At 32.2% G+C, this 19,191-nt stretch overlaps 2 protein-coding genes and 1 pseudogene across 3 annotated transcripts; 2 read left to right on the top strand and 1 right to left on the bottom strand.

The window, feature by feature from the left end:
• Positions 1 to 460: 460 nt before the first annotated feature.
• Positions 461 to 4,573, bottom strand: LOC146535835 (pancreatic triacylglycerol lipase-like; annotated as a pseudogene). Its single transcript, XR_014878338.1, has 4 exons — positions 4,380 to 4,573; positions 3,683 to 4,077; positions 689 to 1,022; positions 461 to 614 (listed from the first exon to the last, which is right to left on the bottom strand). The product of XR_014878338.1 is annotated as a pancreatic triacylglycerol lipase-like (transcript).
• A 3,223-nt stretch (positions 4,574 to 7,796) lies between these two features.
• Positions 7,797 to 12,258, top strand: LOC146535834 (pancreatic triacylglycerol lipase-like). The gene is made up of 6 exons (XM_085191873.1): positions 7,797 to 7,888; positions 8,737 to 8,788; positions 9,214 to 9,359; positions 10,639 to 10,881; positions 10,997 to 11,345; positions 12,131 to 12,258. Exons 1-6 carry the CDS (start codon positions 7,843 to 7,845, stop codon positions 12,186 to 12,188), a joined length of 894 nt encoding a protein of 297 aa, XP_085047999.1. The 5' UTR covers positions 7,797 to 7,842; the 3' UTR covers positions 12,189 to 12,258.
• Positions 12,259 to 14,648: 2,390 nt separating this feature from the next.
• Positions 14,649 to 17,965, top strand: LOC146535833 (pancreatic triacylglycerol lipase-like; the record flags this gene model as incomplete). Its single annotated transcript, XM_085191187.1, has 5 exons — positions 14,649 to 14,707; positions 15,612 to 15,757; positions 16,231 to 16,473; positions 17,100 to 17,448; positions 17,838 to 17,965. Coding segments are annotated over 5 exons (855 nt in total), but the record flags the coding sequence as incomplete, so codon positions are not given.
• Between the last annotated feature and the right edge of the window lie 1,226 nt (positions 17,966 to 19,191).

The following is a 19,191-nucleotide window of genomic DNA, read 5'->3' as shown; positions in this document are numbered from 1 at the left end:
GATCATGCCAAAACAATTTGGATATTATACGATTCCAGAATAAAGTACTTACACCTTAATGCTCTTTGTCAATGCTAATACTCTTTGGTAGATTAGACATCTACAGATGTCAAATCATAAATTTGGATAAACCATAAACATAAACAAACATAAACCGTAGATCTGAGCATACGATTTCAAATGCAACTCGATATCGTTCCTGAGAAACCCTCTTGACAGAGAGACAGACGGACGGACAACAAAGTGATCTTATAAGGGTTCCTTTTTTCCTTAAATGGTACGGAAGTCTAAAAATTACGGTGCTCCTGTCCATAAATCAAAAGCAATTTTGGTTTGAAGACTTAAATAAGACAGTAAAATGTATGCATTGTATTATCTAGGTAATACATTTATCTTTTGGAATATAATAGGTCGGGGCAAAGTATTTTCTTATTGTTCATAGAAAGAAAAATGTTTCAAATTTATTTAGTTTTTAGTTTAATATAAAATAAGAGAAAATAAATTAGAAAAAATAAAAAATATAAAAAATATGCAATTTTCTTCAGGAGTTTGTAGACACAACCCACGATCAGAATGGCCAACTGTTTCCTGTTCTCAGTCCGTATATCCCAGATCTGTAATTAAAAACAAAAATTTTAGAAACCTCACACAAAAATATGAATATTATGTGACATTGTATAAAACATACCCTCTTTTACTTATATCTCCATTACCCATACGTAGCTGGGCACCGTTACACGAATTACTTTGAGCTTGATTCAGATTATCACATCTTCTTCCATTGAAATGATTGGTCCTTATACTAGATGCGAAGTACTGATTGGCACGTCCATGTGAGCAGCTGCTGTTTGAACAACCTGGTTGGGGGTTTCTGCCACCGTTGGGGTAGAAATCAGCGTGTGAAATAGCATCCATTATACCAAGAATTCGTCCGTCAGTGTGAATAGATTCCACATAGGCTCCTGAGTTACGATTTAGGGCATTGGAATTTCCTGACCAAGCAGGACCAGCAGGATCCAATCCTGTAATTAAATAATTTTAAATGTCTTTTGGACTATTTATAAGCAATAATTAAGATAATTGATAACTTTAATTATATAATACAATGTTAAAATTCTGTGTGTAGAGAGGTGTAAAACAAAAAAGAACATAACGTTGTCAAATCATACATCATGATGAAAAACATAAGTTGCCTAACCTAACGTATAATGGCACGATCATAAATTTTACTAACACCGTGAAAGACCTAGGTGTAATTATTGATGACAAGCTAACTTGGAGCAATTACGTTGCCGATATATCGCGTAAGATCTACGCCTCTTTGCACTCAATGATGCGCCTAAAGAATTTTTTACCTGTGCAAACGAAAATACAGTTGGTCAATACCTTGCTGCTTCCTATTATTGATTACGGTGATGCTTGCTGTTTGGATATGAATAAAGATCTCTTAAACAAGCTCGAACGAATACTGAACACCTGCATACGCTTCATTTATAACCTGCGCAAGTATGACTGTGTATCATCTTGTAGGAGGCAGCTTGGCTGGCTTTCGATAGCCGATCGCAGAAAATGTAGGGTCCTTTCTATAATTTATTCCATCCTTTCTGATCCCAATTTCCCCACCTATCTGTCTTCCGACTTTTCCTACCTTTCCTCTTTGCATGATAAATCCTTACGTTCCCAATCAAACCTTTTACTGTCAACACCTCATCATTCTTCTGGGTACATGTCTAACTCTTTTGCAGTCGCAGGAGTTCGACTCTGGAATGAATTGCCCGAGCCTATTCGGAGAGCTCCCTCTCGTAAAATATTCAAACGCCGGGTAAAAGAATCCTTTTTTAATAAACATGTAATTATATAATTTTTTATTTATTTATAAATTACTATTATTCATTTAAATGTATATAATGGTTTGTTGTATATATGTAGCTATTTTTATATATATATATATATACAGGGTGTCCCAGGAGACAACGATAAAACGAAAACAGGTGATAGACCAAGTTGTGACAGTTATGAGAAAAATATAAAAAAAAATCTGTGTCATGTATTTTTCATATTATATTGATTTAAAAAAATATCGGAAAAACCGACACCCTGTGATGATTTTTCAAGTCCTAAGACTACAAATATTACTTTTTTTATTTATTTTTTTCTGTAATGTAATCATGAGTAACCCTTCTGTGAATTACCGTTTAAGATTGAACCATACCTGCATCAGTTTTCAATAAAATGCCGTGTTTTTGCCAAACATTAAATTCAAAACATTTAGTACACCCAACTTTAACCGACTGTACTATAAAAAAAATGTACTACACTGTTTTTGCAAGTAACTTTAAAAGGTGGCGCATTTAATCTGGATTCCGAAATGGTATAATACTTGCTGGATTACTTCTTTGTTGAAGAGACAAAAATCTAAATACACGATAATCGGGATGACGTTCAACGTTTTGGTATCTTTTCCGATACATTCTAGCTGCAGCATTAGCATTACATAACCATTCTCCATGAATGAAATGCATATTGGCAATGTGTCAAAGACCGAGTATATGGCCTGCGAGATCGCGGACTCGAGCACTAGCGTTATAGGTCCTGGGTCAGCCCCTAAGTCGGAAAAGTTCAGGTATCTTAGATCCGTCATGCACGAGTCTGGAGGCATCCATCACGATCTCGATGGTCGGATAAGCGTTGCCTGGGCTAAGTGGCGGGAGGTCAATGGTGTGGTCTGTGATCGCAGGATACTGTCCAAACTTTTTCCGACTTAGGGGCTGGCCCAGGACTTATAAGGATAGTGCTCGAGTCCGGGCTCTCGCAGGCCATATACTCGATCTTTGACACATTGCCAATATGCATTTAATTCATGGAGAACGGTTATGTAATGCTAATGCTGCAGCTAGAATGTATCGGAAAAGATACCAAAACGTTGAACGTCATCCCGATTATCGTGTATTTAGATTTTTCTCTCTTCAACAAAGAAGTAATCCAGCAAGTATTATACCATTTCGGAATCCAGATTAAATGCGCCAACTTTTAAAGTTACTTGCAAAAACAGTGTAGTACATTTTTTTTATAGTACAGTCGGTTAAAGTTGGGTGTACTAATTGTTTTGAATTTAATGTTTGGCAAAAACACGGCATTTTATTGAAAACTGATGCAGGTATGGTTCAATCTTAAACGGTAATTCACAGAAGGGTTACTCATGATTACATTACAGAAAAAAAAATTAAAAAAAAGTAATATTTGTAGTCTTAGGACTTGAAAAATCATCACAGGGTGTCGGTTTTTCCGATATTTTTTTTAAATCAATATAATATGAAAAATACATGACACAGATTTTTTTTTATATTTTTCTCATAACTGTCACGACTTGGTCTATCACCTGTTTTCGTTTTATCGTTGACTCCTGGGACACCCTGTATATATATGTTTGTGTATATATATATAATATTTTATTAGTTTGTATATATTATATTGTATTTATTATATATATCTGTATGTATTTTCAAAATTGATATTTTATTTTTAATTTTTTTTTTTTTTTGCACGCCTACACTTTTTGTTCTCCCACATGACAGGTTGGCTGGTAGAAAATACTTGTTAGCGTTAAGCCCGCCTATTGTACATTTTTTTTATCTTTTTTGTGCAATAAAGAATATAAATAAATAAATAAAATCATTGGTACCTGTTACACGGGATGCTCGTCCTCCAATAGTGCGACCAGCATTTCCTACGATATGAGCTCCTAAACTGAATCCAACCAAGTGTAGTTGATTCCAATTTCCACCTGCATTATTGAAAAGCCATTGGAGGAACAATCCAAGTTCTCTCCCAACGTCTGGGACACCCCTGACTGCAGTGTTGTACAGTGAGTTAGCGAGACGGTTCCAGTCCACTACAATAACGTTAACATCTGCAGTGTCAAGAAAGGCAGATGTGATCAGTGGATTCATTTCAGAGTTGCCATTGTTGTTCCAACCGTGGACAATTACTTTAGTCGGTCTGTTTGCTCGATAATTGGAGTTGCTTACTGAATTAATATTACCGTTTACTAGTACTTGGCGACTGTTGCGGTTTTGTCTGGAAATAATTTATTTATTTATTGGATGAGGATGATTTTTAAAATAGAGTTCACTAACTAGGTAGGTAAGTAAGACATTCGTATGTATGTATAATTATAGTCAAGATTTTATTTTCAAATATCAGTATTTGAACTTTCACATCGAACCCACGGTGTTCGAATCCCACACGAAATATTTAATATTCCTATTTTTCGCTCTGGTGACGCCAAGCAAAACGCGATTACGAATTCGGTAGAAAATGGAGAAGAATCTTAAAACTAGCTCCCTCTGCGTGCCTTGCTAAATTAACAAGATAATTACCTAGTAAAAAGCCAATATTGATTGTCTGCACCATTTCTAGCTAAAAACAAGGCCTGTTCATCAACCGGAGCTTGTAGGTAGGTCTACAAGTACGGGCATTCCATCGTTGTTTGGCATCCAGATATATCTACTTTCACCTTCTACATACTGGCTGTTGTCCCCTGGTACCAAAGGACTGCTAGCACAGACTGAAAAATTATCTATATATATAAAATCGAAAGGTCACTCACTCATCACGAAATCTCAGAAACTACATGTGCTAGGAATCTGAAATTTTGCATAGGAGTTACTTATAGGACGTAGGTGCTCGCTAAGACGGGAATTTGCAATATTCGACTTCTAAGGGGTTTTTTTTGGGGTCGAAAGTTTGTATGAAACTTCGTTACTACAAATGCTAGAAGTCTCAAATTTTGCATAGACGTCACTAGGACGTAGTCATGGAGACAGAAATTAATAATAACATAGTTCACGCGGGTGTTACCGCGAGCGGGCCGCTAGTATTATATATTTAAAAAGAAGAGTAAATAGAGTACGTAAAGTAACATCGATTATTTTTTTATTTTGAATATTATCTATACACTTACTTGCCACTAAAGCAAGAAGAACTACAACGAACATCTTTACTTTAGTTTTTCAGCATTTTTTTTCCTTTCACAGTTTTTATTATATATTTTATCTTTAACTAGCATTCTGTCCAGGTGTGGTCCGTGTATTTTTTTTAATTTACTAAAATTATGTATTACTGTATTTCTTTTTTTCTATTTACTAATGTAAAGAATATATAATATAATATAATATAAGAAATAACCAATAAACTAATAACAAATTTAATAATTGCTATCTACAAGTTGACAATAGTAAATGTATGTTTTGTTTGAGTGTAATCGCAATGATTATGAGTTCGATTGAGAATAGAAAGAGGAGAATAGGGAATCTATACATCAGGTTCCCTCAGTCAGCCAAGCTCTGAAAAAAGTGTAAAGCTGAAGAATAAAATTCAAATAAATTTTAAACAACAAAAGTTAATTACTAGCCCATAACTAACTTTTAAGTCAAAAACTGTCTTGCAACGAGAAAATTCGTATGTACTTACAACTTATTAATAGTAATTATATGTATATATTTATAACCATTATTAATAAATCTGATTTTTTATATATTTTCCATTACTTTTAAAGACATCCATCTAAAGCTTACTTTAATTTTAAACTTATACTTACACACTAACAGACATTATTGACATAACTAGCATATTTACATTTAAACAGATAATATATCACGGCTTCTGTATTAAAAAATGATTATACACAAAAAATTATAGAGATAAATGTTTATCATTTATGCATATTAAATTAGGAGCTACTTAAAGACATTTCATTTAAAGGATTACCAAAATAGATATATTAAAAACAATCAGTTTTATGTCACAAATAATTAAAAATATTAATAATACGATAAAAAAAAATCCTTACTTAAACGTCATAAAATAATGTAATTTGTAATATACAATAGTAATTGAATAATAATAGTTGATTCTATATGACTGTTAGTTTCGATGTACAGTCGACAATGGCAAAGTTAAATTAAAGGCAAAAATACAATTTTCTCAAGTAGATGAAATGATCATTTGAACTCCACAAGTACTCGTACCTACTACATTTTCATCTAGTAGGCTAGGTTAAGTAACACGCGCCGGCCTAAGAACTATGTCGGATGCAAGTGCCTTGCTATATCAGTTCCTGGAGTGAGACCTCCTGGACGCCCAAGGAAGCGCTGGCTGGATGTCGTGATGCAGGACATGAGAGCCAATGGTCTAACCACCGAGGACGCAAAAGACCGTGCAAAGTGGAGTAGGTTGAGTAGGAAGGCAGACCCTGGCAATAGCCGGGATTAATGACAGGAGGAAGAAGGCTAGGTTAAGTAATATTTAAAGCATTGCTAAATAGCGGCCTAATAAATAACCCTTTAGATTAAAAGCTTGTATTTAAAAAGATTCTTCTTTAATAATACTTTCTCTACTTTCTCTATTAAATAACGCAAATAAGGGGCAAATCATAATACATGTAATGTCTTATTTTATACGAGTACGTATAGTTTACTGATTATATGCTTAGCAAGTTGGATTAATAAGTGTTATTTATTTAATGATTACGCTTATCAAAAGTACGGGGAGGGTAGATGGATCTGAAGACTGATAAAGTGTGTTAATTATTTATATTTTTTTTGTAACATATTACTACATTTTATCTTACAAAATAATTTTCATTTTAAAAATATAAAGACCATAACTACTTTTATATTTAAATTTACAATAATAATAATATCTAATTTAAAAATACAGAGGTATGATTTTTATTTCATATCAATATCGATTAAATTTCACTTTCATCAAAGTTGTTCGAAACATCAGATATCATTGTTTCCGCTTTTAAATGATAAAATAACAATTAACGATAATTGATATACCTTTGTTGTTTTGTAATGGAGTTACGTAAAAACTGATCAGAATTTCAAGATATATACATCTAGGTATTTTTTTCTTATTACTATTCAAAATCTAATGATTATAATTACTAAATTTGACCCAAACAAACAAATAAATAAATAAACAAACGGGGTGAGCTAAATAAAACCGTTTTAAAAAATAAAACAACTCACTTTATTAAGTAAAATTTACTTTTAGATTATAATTTTTTTTCAGTCGTTTGTCTTACAAGTATACACGTAAGTTGGTTGGTATGTGCTTTTATTAGGGCTTTCAAACTTGGTATACCGTCACCTCGGTATTAAATCATTCTACATTATTTTTCAATTCCGTGAAAAGCGGGATTAAGGGTGCGGGATCCGTGGGATTTAGGGCAATTTAGTAAATAATATTTTTTATATATAATTTCTCTGAGATATTTTGAATAAATTATTTCCAAGACATGGAATCGATGGTGAATGTTCACTGATTTATTACAATGGTGTCCTCGTCTAACGTTCTGGCAAATTTTCAGCTTTCTGGGAATTTATACAAATTAAGCTTCTCCTGTATACCGCACATAGCAGGGTGTGGGAAAGCAGGCAGAGGGAACCTAGTGGTACGACATTTCGCTCCCCACTTCCTGCTGAATTCTGGAAGGATTGAGTTCACGAAGGAAATGGGGCGCGGGTTAAAATCCCGCTGCATTAAATTTTTTATATGTTTTCTTAATAAATATTGTCATTTTATGTCAAATAATGCTTTTATCTTAATTTTAATCGATTTAACACTTTAAGTGCCCTATATCAAGATTACAATAGAGAGATAGATAGATCAGTTGAGTACAGTATCAGATATTTTTAAAATCATCATGTTAATTTTATCTACATATAACTGAATCACCTTTTCTTAGAAGGAAACATTACATTTAAAGATAATTAAGTCTATAAAAACAAAACGAACATGACTCCTTCATTAAAGTAATAAAATTTTTGGAATATGTATCTTTTCAAGTGTGCTCTGCTCCTATATGTCGCTGTTGCAGGTAAGGATATGTGTATAATATTGTGTGTGAAATATTGATGAATGTTGCTTGTATTACTCCAAAGAAAAATCGTTTAGGATATAATAATTTGGAAATAGTTAAAGTAAGCACGTCAAAACGTTTCCACGTCAGTTTATATATACTTTTTGATTGTGAAGGTTACTGAGCTATGTCTATTCGCAAATAGGTTAGGTTTGGTTAGGTTCCTTCTGCCTACCCCGCTATGTGTATTTTATACATTGTAAAGCGAAAACAAAGCTACACAATTTTCATTACAAATATATATTTTAATTCATTCTAATTATTTCAATTTGAAAAATATCGTATTATTCATTAATCATTTACTCACGTATTAACATAATGTAAAACACTATTCTTTACGTATTCTAATAGCAATAAGCACCTTACATTAATTTTGATATAATTTAAATAAGGTATACAAATTAAAAAAATAAAATAACAGCGCGCCCGTGCGGTTACGCCCGCTTGATATATACATACAAATGTTTATTTAAGGTATTTAAAAAAAAAACCGCCCAAGCGCGAGTCGGATTCCTTTAGAGAGGGTTCTGTACCAATTTCAGAATTGTGATTGGGAAATACCTGAGGTTTTGATGATGCGGAGAATAAAGTTAACAGACATAAGGGTAAAGGCATCACCCTTATGTACTTAAATGTATTGTAAAAGGATTCATATTTTATAAGACATATGATAATGATGATAGGAAAATAATAACGTAAAATATATTACATTTTAGAAAACCGAAAGATCGTATTTCCCAGGTGGAAATCCCAGGTTTCCTTGGATATTTAAAAAAATATATATAAGCATTATGTAATTTTTTCAGCACAAGGGTTCTCGCTGGGACCTGCCGATATAGTATTCCATCTATTCACCAGGTAATTTTTTGATAATTGAGATAAGCCTAAAAAGTGTACATAAAGAATAACAGAAAGAATTATGAATACTCTCTTTTTTTAGCTTTATGCTATATCCCGTATATAGAAGGGTAAACGGGAACCTGTGAATCTAGTCTTAAAACACTTCGTTCCTATTAGGACACTTTCGCGTCCATTTCCGAATTCTTGAGGCATTTCATGACGAGTGGACTCAACGGCGCGCTTTGACTTGAGCGAAGCGACCAGAGCGAGGAAATGAAAATATTAAATATTTCATTGAGAATTGAATTCACAGCCGCGTCTACAGTCGCACGTTTGTGCACCGCGTCACGACGGCCTCATATTACTATAAATACTTATACATATTTTAAAACCTAAATATGCACTGGAAAATATTTAATTATGAAATACTATATTTATTACAGAAATAACCCTGCACAAAGTCAAATTCTGCTCCCATCAGAGGCGTCACTTTTGACCTCGGGGTTCCAGACTTCTCTGCCCACGATCTTCACTATTCATAGTCACAGCGATTCTGTGGCTGGGAACTTTAATGCTTTCGTTGTGCGAGGTAATATTCATTATATAAATATTTTGCCATTAGGATTACCTAATTGTATCCATAGTTATATATTATTACTAGCGGCCCGCCCGCGGCTTCGCCTGCGTGAACTACTTTATTATTAATTTCTGTCTCCATGAGTACCTACGTCCTGTAAGTGACGTCCATGTAAAATTTGAGACTCCTAGCATTTGTAGTAACGAAGTTTCATACAAACTCTCAACTCCAAAAAAACAACCCCTTAGAAGTCGAATATTGCAAATTCCCATCTTACCGAGCACCTACGTCCTATAAGTAACTCCTATGCAAAATTTGAGATTCCTAGCACTTGTAGTTTCTGAGATTTCGTGATGAGTGAGTGACCTTTCGATTTTATATATATATAGATTATATATATTATACTCACCAAAGGCAAAATTTTGCCTTTTTTCGTCTACTGACATGTCGTCGTCGTCAGAGAGTAAGCATGAAAAATCCGTTTTTGTCGTAATGTACAAGTAAAAAATTAAATTAACTATTTATTTTATTTAGTAGAGATATCAAAAAAAAGGATAGCTTAGAAATTTCATAGTTTTTTAAAAATATTTTTTGTCTCTTCTGACAATTTGCTTAGTAGACTGTTGGTAAGTTTCACTTTAAGTCGATGTATACATGAATTGTATTGAATTGTATTAGATCCTCTTGTGGACAGTCTCATCTGTGCACAACAAAAGTTTTTTTTTAAATTTCTTTAACATATAATAATTTTAGAATGATTAATACATGATTAGCTGACATGCTTAGCTTTAAGCACATGTCAACGTTTTTGTGGTCCAAAAATAATTAATTAATAAGTGCGAGTCCAACTCACGCATGACGGGCTCCGTACCTATAACTCGGCAACAAAATTGCATTTGTTATGTGAAAAAATATTTAATAATATATGGGGGAGACATGAATATTATTTATTCTGTTCTTTTAGTATTTGTTGTAAATACATAATCTGTAAAATTTCAACTGTCTAACTATCAGGGTTCATGAGATACAGTCTGGTGACAGACGGAGATATGTATAGCGGAGTCTTAGGAGTAATATAGGTCCTCTTTTACTTTTTGGAACCCTTAATTTTTTTTTGGTATAATCACTTATACCAAACTTGTTACAGTGAAACAAATGGGTAAGATCAGAAATTGCGTTGTTATTTACATTAATACACACGGTTGTTAGGTTCGTCATGTTATCTATATTTACAAATTTTATGATATAGCTGCTGAATTATAAAATAATTTATAATGTGTTTCTTTTACAGGTCACCTCGAGGCAGAGAACGTCAATGTTATTGCTGTAGACTGGAGTAGAGGTGGAGGATCTTACAGTTTTGCCTTAAGCAATATTCCCCAAGTAGGAAGGGTAGTTGCCCAGTTCATTAATATTCTTCGTGATAACATAAGATATCCGATAGCACAAATCCGTATCGTCGGTCTTGGTCTTGGTGCTCATGCAGCCGGTATTGCCGGCAAAAGCATGAATGGAAACCTTCCCCGAATTATAGGTATTACCTATTCACGTTTTTTATAATGTTGTATATAATAAAATTTCTATTATATGACATGTAAATTTGTGGTATATTTTTAAAATTGTGAATAAACAAAAAAATAATATTTCAGCTCTCGATCCATCACTAACTGGTTGGTCCCACCACCCCGAAATTTTAAGCAAAGATGATGCTGGTCTAGTCGAAGTTCTTCACACAACTGCCGGAGAATATGGATACGACAGACCCCTTGGAGATATAGATTTCTATGCCAATGGTGGCTCTCGCCAAACAGGTTGTGGAGAACAAGTCTCCTGCTCCCATACCTACGCTTATGTTTTTTATGCTGAATCTGTCAGCGCTGAAGCTAACAATGGAGCCAAATTCGTTGGAACTGCTTGTGAATCCTATAATGAGGCAATTACTTTGCGATGCACTGGTAACCGAGATGCTATTTTCGGTGGAATAGCCAACAAACCTGGGTGAGTTCATATAATTAAAAATATGAATGCTCTTTTGTACATGTGATAGTATTTAAGTACTAACGGTATCCGGAACACTGTGATATAACTTACATCTATTTTTGTCTGTAGAATTGTAAGTCCGATCCGTAAGTCGAGTCCAAGATATTGACTTGAATGATAAAATTCATTAACACAAATTTTATTCAGTAGAAACTAATATAAAACAAAAACACCAATTACATTCGAAATTCAATACATGTCCTTACTCAGTGTTAATTATAGCAACACTTTTAGCCAATTTACTATCTTTACTCATTTTAAACATTTATATAACTTGCGAACAATTAACTAACTAATAACAAATCACATCGACTACGGCCGATGCGATTCAGCCAAACCTTAGCAAGAAAATGCCCCTTCGGCTTTTTTCTTTTCGAACTTGAGGTTAACCCTACTGGCTATTATAACGACACCCGGGTAGGTAGGTGAATGTCACTGCTTGTCTCCTGCGGAACTCGAACCTCGGCTTGTGGCCGTCGAGTAAACTGGAACCCCTTCTGGTTCAAATTATTCTCTTTTATAGCAAATGAATGGAGGGAAGTGATGTTCTAGTAGGGTATCCTAATTATGTATCATTCCTTCGAGTAAGAATCGAATCCATTCATCCATCGACACCATCACGTCTACATTAAGACACTGACTTATTGTTCTGTGGACTGTGTGGCCTCTATATATTTTTCCTTATTAAAATTATATGATTTCTTTGCAATTTATTAAGATAATTCCATTTTGTTGTATTTCAGTGCAAATGGTATTTACGTTTTCCTTACAAACTTGTCGCCGCCTTTTGCAAGGGGTTAAGCCGAGAGAAGCGTTTTAACAAACACCTATACTGAATAAACGTGTAAATAAATGTAAATTATATTATCAAGATTGTGATTTTTTAATGTCCTAAATTTAGAATTTAAGATATGTTAGTAGAGTCGAGATTGTATAAACCATATATGTTTTTAAAGCCTCAGTATATAAATATATAACAACAGTACTTGAATTTTAAATAATATTTTTTTTAATTTAATTATAAAAAAAATGCGAAAGCTGAATATTGTAAATTACTGGATCCTGAAGTTTATGTATTGTGGTTCTTTTGTACAGAATTAAAATTCTTTTATTAAAATCTCAATTTGTTTATTAATAGAAAAAATAATATACTGCCTACACGATTACACTTGTCCACTACTTGCACTAGTTGCTAAGATAAGGAAATAATAGGAATAAGACCACCATACTTTTATGTGAAAGCACATAAAAATAGAGTATAATTTTGAACTTGATTTTTGTTTTCTTTTAATAGTTATCAAGATTAGGAAATATTTATTATTAAATAATAATGATCCACATATCAATTATGAAGAAATTAAGGTTTATATTATTATCAGATAAGCCTGATAAAGAAAGATTTGCATATAAAAAAATATATCTTTTTTTGTGAATTCCTTCAACACATTCAGAATACGAGTGACACAATTATTAATATATATTTTTTTATATTCATTACTTCTAAATTAAGGCGTTTGATATACTTAACTAAAAGCCCATATTCGTTTAAGTCATACTTGTGTGTCCAGAGTGAAAAAAAAAAACTTTTATTTTTCAGCTTCACACATAATATGTATCCCGCATATAGATAGGCAGAGAGAACCCGAAATGAATGAATATTTCATTAATTATATTTAACTTTATTTATTTTCTTTTTTTTATATCAAATACTATTTTTATATTAATTTTAATCGATTCAACACTTTATGTGCCATATATCAAGATAGATATTTTACAATATCAGATATTTTTACAACCGTCGTGTTAATTTTATCTATAATTGAATTACCTCTTCTTAGAAGGCAACAATATAAAGATAATTTAATCTATAAAAAACCGAAGCGAACATAATTCGTTAATTAAAGTAATTGAATTTTTGGAATATGTATCTTATAAAGTGTGCTCTGCTCTTATGTGCTGCTGTTACAGGTAAGGATATTTAAAAAATATTTAGAATAGAATAGAATATACTTTATTGCACACATAAAAAAAATATATATAAAAAGAACAACACAAATAAAATTGAAAGAAAAACACGTATGCAAAGGCGGTCTTATTTCTTTAAGCAATCTCCACCAGACAACCTTTGAAACATTACGGAAAAATTGTAATGAGGAGAAAGGGGACAACGTCTCAGTGCAAATTTTATGAAATATAATTAAATATTATATAATATATAATAAACTAAGTCAATAATATAAAATAAATTTACATAAAATGTGTTTAATGTTTAAAATGTGTTTTATTTAGTTGGTTATGTTCCATATATATGAAAAAAATGTGATTTCTTTATACTAATATTAAAAAGAAATAAGAAAATTTAAAAATATGTGTAATTTAAAATAATAGTATTTTGATTCTCTTAATCTTTAGAATACACATGTATAATGTAAGTATGTAGATATGGTAATGTTTACATAGTAATGTAAATAATTAAATAATCTTAATAAAATCATTTTTATTAATTTGAACCTAGTGACTGATGAGTGTGACTATTAACTGACAGGTTGTGGGTTCGATTTCCACTCGTGGAAATGAAATGTTAAATAATTTCTTTTGTTCGCTCTGGTAACGAGGGAGAGCGCGGCGTTGAGTTTTCTGCCACACACCAGAATTTGGCAGAAAATGGGAGAATAAAATGTCTTAACACTAAGTTACTAGATTAGGTATAGGATATGGGTATTAGGTATAGGAGATATATTAACGTAAAGTAACATAACGTAATCTGCTTAAAGTTTTCTAATAGCAATATGCATCTTACAAAAACTTTGCTACAATTTATTAAAAGTATACAAATTTTAAAAATAAAATAGTTATTTTTTAATTCTAAAATTATATCAAATAGTTTTTGTTTATTCTTTGAATTTGAAAATCAAAATTCTTTCTATACTATTTAAGTGTTTGATATGTTTTTTTTTCTCAAACAATATAACCCAAAGAATAAACAATTGTCAAGGCTAAATTTTATCAAAGTTTTATCATTTCTGATATAACACTATCTTCTTTATAATATTAATAAAATTACAGTAATTGCTACTGTTTTAAATCAGCTTTAAACATATTGTAAAAGGATTTATATGTACAATTTTGTAAAACATTTGATATTAATTACATAGTATGTAAAATAATCGCACAAAAATATAAAATTTTGTTACTTATAAAGACCGTATTTCCACTTGTCCTCGAATGTTTTTAATATAATTAAATATAACCCTACATATTTTTTCAGCACAAGGGTTTTCACTAGGACCTGCCGATATAGTATTTCATCTATTCACCAGGTAATTTCTTTAATAATCGATAGACTAAAACATAGAAATGTATATGAAGAATAACAGGAAGAGAACAGTTTCCTTACCTTTTAAGAAAAAAAACATAACCCTTATAAGATCACTGCATGCACTGCACGTCAAGAGCCTTTATCTCAGGAATGCTTGGAGATATCGAGTTGAAATTCAAACCATATACTCAGACTAAAGCCCCATGATTTCCTGAAAAAATCTTATTTCTACTCACTTAAAAAAGGTATATATATATTACATCGCAAAAAACGCGTATTTCGAAACTATAAAGAGAATAAAAAATTAATAGGGTACTTTCGGTTGACCTAGAATTATGAAATTTAGTAGCTAGTATCTACAGGTAGTACTAGTTCAGGAAAAAATCTGAAAAATATAAATTTGTGGTTATATCCTAAAAAAATCATAGCCTTAAAAGGGAGGCAAAGTTTGGTATTAAAGCCGCTAGTTTAAGTGAGGTATCATATGAAAGGGCTCTGGGTAAGCTAAGCTTGAATTTCAGAAAAAGCTTTCACTTTCAATTTTTGTACGGAACCCTCGGTGAGCGAGCCCGACTCGCGGTTGTCCGGTTTTTTTAGCTTTACACTGTATCCCGCAAACAGCAGCAATCCTTTTCCTATTAAGACACTTTCGTTGCTCATTTGCGAATTCTCGAAGCATTGGGTGTTGGATGGCGGAATTCAACGTACTTTTCTTCGACCGAAGAAATGAAAATATTAAATATTTCACTACTCCGAGTGGAAATTGAATTAGCAAATGTTGCATTTATAGTCGCACGTTTATACTCCTATATGGCCTCGTGTTACTATGAATACACAATATTTACTTAAAAACCCTAAATATATACTGTAAAATATTTAATCATAAAATAAAATGTCTATTACAGAAATAACCCTGCACAAAGTCAAGCTCTGCTTCCATCGGAGGCCTCAATTTTGACCTCACAGTTCCAGCCTTCTCTGCCCACGATTTTCACTATTCACAGTTACAATGATTCTGTGGCTGGAAACTTTAATGCTTTCGTTGTGCGAGGTAATTTTCCATTATATAAACATCTTTCCATTAAGATTAACTTCTAGTACGAATAATATTCTTTTTTTATATATATAGATTATTATTTTTGTTATACGTTTGTACTAGCATTTTTCTTAACAGTATCGAGTACAATATCGTAATTTTACAGTATCGAGTCACATAACCACAGAAGTCAATGAAGTATTTACAAATTCTTCGTTTTCTATTATTTATTTCTCTATGTGTTTTGGATTGTTGTTCTAGAGATTACTTTGCCCATTTTTATTTCTGCTTCCATGCGTGCTCTGGAGAGTATTGGGCAGTTAGTAAATAGGTGAATAATCGTCTTTTTCCTTTTGGAGATAACAGTCGCACTCGGCGGTGTTTTGTACTCTCCAAATACTCTCCATAGTCCCCAGCCTGTGCAAGTATAGGTATTTTTTTTATTTACAAAAGCTGTTGATTATTTTTAATCGTGTTTCTTTTCACAGGTCACCTCGATGCAGAGGACGTGAATGTTATTGCTGTAGACTGGAGCAGAGGTGGAGGAGCTTATAGTGTTGCATTGAGTAATATTCCCCAAGTAGGAAGAGTAGTTTCTCAGTTCGCCAATATCCTTATTGGTAATTTTGGATATCCTGTAGCACAAATCCGTATTGTTGGTCTTGGTCTTGGAGCTCACGCCGCTGGTATTGCCGGCAGAAACATCAATGGAAACCTTCCCCGAATTATAGGTAACTTTCAAGTTTTCTATAACATTGTATATCATAAATTTCTATCATATGATATATAAAATTATTGACAATATAAAATATATTGTCATATATCATAATCTATATACGAGTATATAAAAGGGCTTGTCCTCACTGACTGAGGTAAGACGCACGCACAGCCTTAACCGCTGATGGTAGAAACGTTAAATTTGGACAAAAGTTTACTTTCGTAATCTGGACATCCACTAAGACGCACTACAGAAGGGATTTTGAAAAATTTTAACCCTAAAGGAGTGAAATAGGGGTTCAAAGTTTGTATGGAAAAAAAAAAAATCGACACCGATTTTTATAAAATTTGAAATTTAGATTTTTAAAAGTATTTATTTGAATACGTGTTTCATCGTTTTCTAGAATTCACCCCCTAAGGGTGCAAATAAGGGGTTGAAAATTTGTATGGAAAAATCTTTAAATCGCCACCGATTTTTATAAAATTTGAAATTTAGACTTAAAAATATTTCATTGAACACATGTTTCATGGGTTATTACAATTCACCCTTAAATAGGCAAGCGAAGCTGCGCGCGTTCGCTAGTTGACATATAAAATGTGTGGTATTTTTTAAAAATAGTATAAATAAAAAAAATTTCAGCTCTTGATCCATCCCTAATTGGTTGGACTCACCACCCCGATATTTTGAACAAAGATGATGCTGATGTAGTGGAAGTCCTTCACACGACTGCCGGACAATACGGATACGACGGACCCCTTGGAGATATAGACTTCTATGCCAACGGTGGCAACCGTCAAACAGGTTGTGGAGATCAAATCTCTTGCTCCCACACCTACGCTTACGTTTTTTATGCTGAATCTGTCAGCGCTGAAGTTAACAATGGAGCCAAATTCGTTGGAACTGCTTGTGAATCCTATAATGAGGCAATTACTTTGCGATGCACTGGCAGCCGAGATGCTATTTTCGGTGGAATAGCCAACAAACCTGGGTGAGTTATTATTAAAAATATGAATTCTATTCCTTACATGTCATAGTATTTTAGTACTATCAGCATGCTTAACATACTGATGTAATTTATATCTTTTTTATATATGTAAGCGTTGTAAGCAGAAAGGACCTAATATCTTCGATCTCAGTTATCCGACCCAATTTGAGACAGCAGCTTGAATGGTAAAACTAAACCCTGTGCGTTGTTTCACCAGGGCGAAGATTTAACATTTATATATAATCATTCCTTCGAGTTAGGATAGTATCCATTACCATCACGTTTACACTAAGAAACTGTTGTATTGCTCTATGTGGGTTCTTTCTTTCCATTTTACAAGTTACACGGTTTTTAGCGATTAATTAAGATAATTCCATTTTGTTGTATTTCAGTGCAAATGGTATTTACGTTTTCCTTACAAACTTGTCGCCGCCTTTTGCAAGGGATTAAGCTGAGAGAAACGTTTCCATAAACATGAAAACAGAGTAAACGTGTAAATAAATGTAAATTATACTATCAAGATTGTGTTATTTTTATGTCCTATACTTAATATGTAACATATTATGTTAGAAGAGTCTATACTTTATAAACTAAAAATGTTATTAAGCTCTCAGTATATAAGTGTATAACAATACTTGAATTAATAATAATATTTTTTTTAACTTATTAATTATATATTATATACTTTATTAATTATAATATAAAAAAATATATGAAAATTGAATATTTTAAATAACTGGATTCTGAAGTCTATGTATTGTGGTTCATCTGTGTTGAATATTATATTAGAATTCTTGTCTCAATTTTTTGTTTCTTTGTTTGTGTGTTTGTTCAAAATGCCAGTTATTTGTTTTTTTTTTAAATGCCCATAGTAATATTTTTTCTGATATATCTTCCGTGTATAGACACCGATCTATTACAATTTTATTATAAGTATTGATAATTGGTTCATACATAAGTAACAATAAAAGAAATTGTTATTTTTATTAATTAATGCTTAATTATTCACACATCTTTGAACACATTATAAAATTAAAGAAAACATAAATTACTGAAAGACCACTAATATAGTCGGCTTCACGCTGTATGCACGCAGCAGGGTAGGCAGAGTAAACCTAGTGTTATGTCTTAACACTCTGTTCCCCACTTTCCGCGGATTTCTGAAGGCATTGCGTGTTAACTGGGTAAACTCTACGCTGCGCTTCACCTCGACAATAGAGCGAAGACATGAAAATAAAAATTTAAATAAATATTTCATTTTCTCGTATTTCCTTTCATCTATTCATTTTGCATACAGTTTAAATATTTGGAAGATTATTAAATTATGTATAAGTCTTCTTGATAATGAATAAAAACATTTGGCAACAAACAACTTTTTGATAAAAACAATATCGTCGCGATACGAATACGTCTATGCTAAGTATACGTGTATGTAATACTAGTGGACCCGGACGCGGCTACGCCTGCTTCAACTATAAGAATATTTATTAAATATATTCATGAAATTATTTTCAATTTTCAATAGAATAAATATAAATTTAATTTTTAAGAAAATATAAATTTAAATAATCAAAAAGAATAATAAGTAGATACACATTATTAGAAAAAAATATCTGAGTTATTGAAATGAACCAACAAAAGGATTAAAAGTAACTAAAGGATAGGTATTCTTAATATTAGAAAAAGTACCTAAAGTTTTCCGTACGTGCGTACATAGATATCGACTCTACGAAATAACTAAACATT

This window comes from Heliconius melpomene, chromosome 10, assembly GCF_056956725.1.
Source record: "Heliconius melpomene rosina isolate 202511_hmr_F chromosome 10, ASM5695672v1, whole genome shotgun sequence".
Classification (NCBI taxonomy): Eukaryota; Metazoa; Arthropoda; class Insecta; order Lepidoptera; family Nymphalidae; genus Heliconius; species Heliconius melpomene.
The sequence above is the reverse complement of the archived record's forward strand: the minus strand, read 5'-3'. Positions and strand labels throughout refer to the sequence as shown.

Bases quoted from the DNA above. Each gene is read 5' to 3' on its own strand.
- LOC146535834 (XM_085191873.1), top strand. From the start codon at position 7,843: ATGTATCTTTTCAAGTGTGCTCTGCTCCTATATGTCGCTGTTGCAG. The intron at 7,889-8,736 runs GTAAGGATATGT...TAATTTTTTCAG, and splicing joins CCTATATGTCGCTGTTGCAG to CACAAGGGTTCTCGCTGGGA. The intron at 9,360-10,638 runs GTAATATTCATT...TTTCTTTTACAG, and splicing joins TAATGCTTTCGTTGTGCGAG to GTCACCTCGAGGCAGAGAAC.